This window comes from Dioscorea cayenensis, chromosome 2, assembly GCF_009730915.1.
Source record: "Dioscorea cayenensis subsp. rotundata cultivar TDr96_F1 chromosome 2, TDr96_F1_v2_PseudoChromosome.rev07_lg8_w22 25.fasta, whole genome shotgun sequence".
Taxonomy (NCBI): Eukaryota; Viridiplantae; Streptophyta; class Magnoliopsida; order Dioscoreales; family Dioscoreaceae; genus Dioscorea; species Dioscorea cayenensis.
In genome coordinates, this window is record NC_052472.1 from 16788189 (window position 1) to 16793841 (window position 5653).

At 37.0% G+C, this 5653-nt stretch overlaps 1 protein-coding gene and 1 long non-coding RNA gene across 2 annotated transcripts; both read left to right on the forward strand.

Annotated features, from left to right (window-relative positions):
• Positions 1–296: 296 nt before the first annotated feature.
• LOC120280254 lies at positions 297–2370 on the forward strand. The gene is made up of 3 exons (XR_005542281.1): positions 297–477; positions 1491–1552; positions 2110–2370. It is a non-coding gene; the product is annotated as an uncharacterized LOC120280254 (long non-coding RNA).
• Positions 2371–2646: 276 nt separating this feature from the next.
• Positions 2647–3342, forward strand: LOC120273245 (secreted RxLR effector protein 161-like). Its single transcript, XM_039279875.1, has one exon. The coding sequence runs from the start codon at positions 2647–2649 to the stop codon at positions 3340–3342; it is 696 nt and encodes a 231-aa protein (XP_039135809.1).
• The last annotated feature ends 2311 nt before the right edge of the window (positions 3343–5653 follow it).

Below are 5653 nucleotides of genomic sequence, written 5' to 3' on the forward strand. Positions count from 1 at the left end.
CCCAAATCCTCCTGCGTCTCCGGCGATACCCATCCTCCTGCCTCTGTTGCCTCTGTTGCCTCAGATCGATGGCTCATCCACCTTCACTGTCGTGGCAGTCAGCCTTCTCACGGCTTGGTAGCTTTCAACCGGATTACCATGGGGAGGAGTGGTTTGATGATGAGTATAATTGTAACGTTCACCAAAACTTTTGACCATGTTTGACTAACATTGGATGCCAATTAAACCCTACCTCACACTTTTAGAATTTTGACCGGATTTTTATGGATCTTGTCGGCTGGGAGAGGAGCTTTTTCTGAGTTGCATTTCTTTGAGAGTCTTGCTTCCTTTAAAGGTCTTGCTTTGAAGGCCAGTGCATCCTCAAGGCTTCTTCTTCATCCTCCTAATTAGTTGATCACTTTTCCTTTAAGTTCTTGGCATTGACAGCAACTAAGGAGAGTGGAGCATCTAGTTTTGGGTTGTTCATCAAGATTTCAGGTTTTTATTTTGGTGTTCATTGATTGAATTGATGTTTGTCTCTTTTTTGAACTGTCAGTTCTAGCTATTGCTTTTAATTTGAGCCAAACTAAATTCTGAGAATCTTGGCTTTGCTATGCATCTTGAAACCAAAACTTGGGTTGTGTTTGAATCTTGCAAATATAATTTGTATGTTAATGTTTATGTTAATTCTTGTAGACTTGAACCTGTAAGCTTGTCTCTTAATTTTAATTGTTAGATATAAATGTATATATTTACATACATACGTATATTTATATTTTGTAAGCCTGATCTAAAGTGAATTAGTTATGCATGTTTGTAACCTTACTGATATGAACCTGCAGCCTTGTGTGATTCTTTTTATGATAGCAATTATTTTTGTAAGCATAATCATGTAAATCCTTTTTTGTTTACTTTTATATATGTATAAATGGAAGTAAGCATGAGATCTGGATTCATATTATGCATACATCCTTGTAGACTTGGAATCTTGCAAGCATGTTTTCATGAGCTAATTTATTTAGACTTATTTATATACGTATTTATGCAACATGCACTTGAAGATGTTCTAAAGCTTGGTTTAGTTTTCAGTTATTGAATTTTATTAATCATTTGATGCTTAGTAGAAGGTTGGCTGAGACCTTATTAATCAGACCTGATTTTAAATGCTTGTATTATTAGTGGTTATAGTTCTATTTATGCTTATTTATTGGTAGCAATTAAATGTTAAAAAATATGGTAGTTTATTTATATAAGTGTGTTGTTAAATTGTGAATGAGATGTCCGGATGATTTAATTGGCCTAGATGCTCTAAATTTTAATTATCATGTTGTATTTGTTAGGTGAATCCCCATTGTTTAAACTGGGTGTTTAGATGCTTAATCTTTTATTTTAGTTTGTGATTTAACTTAAGGCTGTGTTTGAATGATTGTAAATTCTTCCCCTGGGTCTTAGTTGTAAGTTAAGCCCGGCCCAAGAATTACTTCTGAGTGTAGTTTATTTTGTTGGGTTAGATTATTGTAGCAAGCCTTAGTTCGCGGGACTTGGTGAACCCAACTTTATAGCTCGGAGCCAGGTAAGCTCTCGCACCATACAATTCTATATTTCTGGCATTTGTTATTATTTAATTATTGCATTATTTAGTAATTTCATTCATTTATTTATTTACTTGTTATTTATTTTGTTTATTTATTTATTTTATTCTTGCATGATTTATTCGGTATTTCTTCATGTCTGTATTCTGTATTTCTATGGTTTTAGTACATCTCCATTCCTAGCTTGCCCAGCTAGGAGGAGTAAGTTCTAGCCATGTGCACATGTTTTCTGTAGTAGCGCTACCCCCCGACTACGGTCGAAGATCCTGCTACGGCTGTTGATATTCTAGTATGTTCTATTCCGACTTCACAGTCGATGATCCAGCCTCGTGCTGTTGATTTTTGTTATCAGTCCGGGAGATGTACATGACTGTTTCTGCGTGTTTTTCGTATTTCTGATTATTTTTGTGTTCTGTGCATTTTTTGCATTTCTGTGTGAACTATGATTAATTATTCTGCAACATATGCTTTATCTGTTATTTCTGCGATCCTACTAAGCTCTCGTGGCTCATGTACCCTGTGAATTATGTTCTCGCAGGAGAAGATCAAGTCTAGGATCGGGGTGTCTTGGAGTCGTATTTCCTGCTTTGGTAGTATCTTTGTAGTGCATTCTTTGTGTGAGCAAGACTTGTATCCGTATGTATATTTTGGTCTGTAGGCTGCTTGTATGACTATATTTCTGTAGGGCTACTTAAGCTCATGCATGTATTATTTCAGTTATGTCACCTTATTTGTAGTTCTGTATTACTGTTCATATTCTACTCGTTAGGGTTGACTCTGACCAGGTTAAATCTGAGGCCTTGCACCCAATGGGGTCCAGTCCCTTTGGGAAACTAAGAAATTTCTCTCTGAAAGTTTTGAGATGAAAGATCTTGGTGAAGCATCCTTTGTATTAGGGATCTAGATTCATCGTGATCGTTCACAAGGCTCCTTGAGTTTATCTCAGAAGAGCTATATTGAGAAAATACTTCAAAGGTTTGGCATGCAAAAGTGTAAGCCTCATGACACCCCTGTGTCGAAGGGAGATAAATTTAGTTTAAGACAGTGTCCTAAGGAAGGAATTGAATCCGAATACATGCAGAACTTTTCCTATGCGTCTGCAGTAGGAAGTCTTATGTATGCACAGGTCTGTACCCATCCTGACCTGGCATTTATAATGGGAATGCTTGGAAGATATCAATGTAATCCAGGTAGAGAACATTGGGTTGCAGCCAAAATGGTCTTTAGATATCTTCAGAAGACAAAGGATTACGCGCTCACATACAAGAGGTTGGATAGGCTTGAGATCATTGGGTATTCCGACTCCGACTTTGCTGGATGCTTGGATAGTCGTACGTCGACATCTGGTTACATCTTCACTATAGCTGGTGGTGCTGTTTCATGGAGAAGTGTCAAGCAATCCTTGGTTGCTTCGTCAACCATGGAGGCAGAATTCATCTCATGTTATGAGGCATCTAGTCATGCTATTTGGCTGCGCAATTTCGTTAAAGGATTACGAGTTGTCGAAAGCATAAAGAGACCTTTGGCGTTGTATTGTGATAATAGAGGAACAGTTTTGTTCTCAAACAGCAACAGAAGTTCTTCTAGGTCTAACCATATAGACATTAAGTTCTTAGCTGTTAAAGAAAGGGTTCAGAGTGGCTTTGTTAGTATTGAGCTTATAGAGACAAATTCCATGGTTGCAGATCCGCTTACAAAAGCATTGGCGCCTACAGTTTTTCATGAACATATTGCTAGCATGGGCGTCGTTAATATGAATGCTTCTGATTAGTTGGAGTTTATTTTTCATAGCTTGATATTTATGTTGATGTCATGACACTTTTTGATTAATTTTTAATAAAGTTTATCGTTTATTTTTGCTCTGAACTATGATCTCATAAAGACTTTAAAGTTGGACCAGTTGGAAATAGACAAGCGTAGATCACATTAGCTTGTAATTTCCATGCTACACATCCACACTTTATCTATGTCGTTAGTTAAGTCGGTATGTGTGAGCATGGTGGGTTTAGTTGCATTGTACTGGCGACGACTGCCCCTATGTTCCATGTATAGATGAGGCTGATGGACGAGATTGATTTAGATAATTTTTCAGTTGTAATTACATTTGGTTGTTGATAGTAATTTATACATAATTTTGAATTCCCAAAGGTGCATGATTGTATGGTCCAAGTGGGAGATTGTTGGGTTGTGGACCACACATTATGTAGGGATATAAGGACTTATGTGCATAAGTTGTGTAGATGTACACAACTAATGTTTATAATTGTGTATATCTTATTATATTCAAGTTTTGAATGGACCCAAATTGTGATATGATTCAAGTTTGAATTTGGTCCTAATTATCTAATTTTAAATGTGTGGATATACATATTAATCATATGTTGTGTAGAATTCCTGGGGGCAAAATTGTCAAATCTATGATGGGCAGATTTGTAATTAGCCTCATAAAGAATTTCTTATAAATAGGGTGTGGTCCCTGACTGAGCACGTAACGATCTGAGATCCAGAATTAGGTTTTCTGAATTAGGGTTCCCATCTCCCCTCTCTGCGTGTGATCAGTGAGAAGAACCACAAGACCCAATCACTTTCGTTATAATCAATGGATTCAAGTGAAGGTACGCTTCCGCCACTTTCTTTGTTCCTAAGAAATCTCCAAGCAAGAAGATCCAGGGTTATAAATTAGGGTTTATACCCATTAGATCAATCAAAGATTTCCAAAATCAAGGATCAAACGATTCAAACCTTATCAAAATTTGAATGGTCCCACTTAGCAATGAACTGATCCACACTGTTTGTGAAATTTGATGAGGAGTCTAGTATTGGTGGATGTGGGGCATCACATTCTTAGCTGCCATCATCCCTTTTCTTGCTCCTACAACTCAAGCCAAAGAGCAAGACCAAATATCCATCAACCTGTGGTGAAATTTGTGTTTCTAGTCTCTCTTTCGAGCTTGTTAATTAGCTCTTTTGGCAAAAGTATATAAATATATCTATCAATCTCTTTTAGCTTTCTTTGCAAAATTTTGAAGTACATGCAAAGCCACTAAAAAAGGTCATAAGTTTAGTACCTCACATTGTCCATAGAAGCTTCCATAAATATCATACCTACTGCAAAAACTGTATGACTGTGGCAGGAGAAGAGTAAAAACAAACTTCATCTCCACGTCAGACTCCAGAATATAATTTAGTCAAACCTCAAGAATTTTGCTGCTGTTTTTCAACAATGCCAACACTGCTTTACTTGTAAATTGTGCACATCTTTATGATGAACTCCATGTGCATGGTAATAATTTTTAGGCATCTCTTCCCCCGTTGCGCAGGTGTCTTGAACCAAGCTTGTATTTGTACCTTTCATGATAGTGATCAGCTTCCAGCCAGGTCTTGATCAACTAGTGACCAGCTGCAACAAAAATATAGAGTGAAACTGCCGCCACTTTCATCCTTAGTCCTATAAGGACAAGTATTCTTTGAACAAGAATGTATTTTGATTGAGTTTAGCTTGAGATAGTTGGGAGTTCTCTTGAAAATTCTTTGCACCAAAGAACATTTTCCTAAAATACACGTGCTTCTCTCTGGCTAACATTTTGGTGATGTTGCCACTGCAGGGCAGAGTTCCCTTTCTCAAAGCCTATTGAGAACCACTTCTTGATTGATGAGATGTTTGTTCAAGGCAATCCATATTTACAAAAGGCAACAGTAAGATAATCTCAGACTATGTTCTTGTACACCCAAATTCAGCAAAAGCTCACTTTCACATACAAATTTTTGGCCCATTTTGTTTTGTCCATTACCAGGATGCCTTCAGTTGCTTTCTTTTCACCCAATGTTGGAAAAATTTCAATGTCTTCATGATTTGGATCTGTAAAAGCCCACAGAACGAGTACTCAAGACATCAAAATTAGTCACAGAGCAAGAGAGACAGACAGAAAATGCAAAAGAAAAAAATAAAGCAATGAAGTGCCCTCTATAGGTCTCTTCATTTGTACTTGAGGGGGTTGATTGTTTGATCCATAGATTTGTTATCTATAAACATCCTAGAAGATTGACCATCTTTCTACGTGTATCTCAAGAATAAAAGTAAA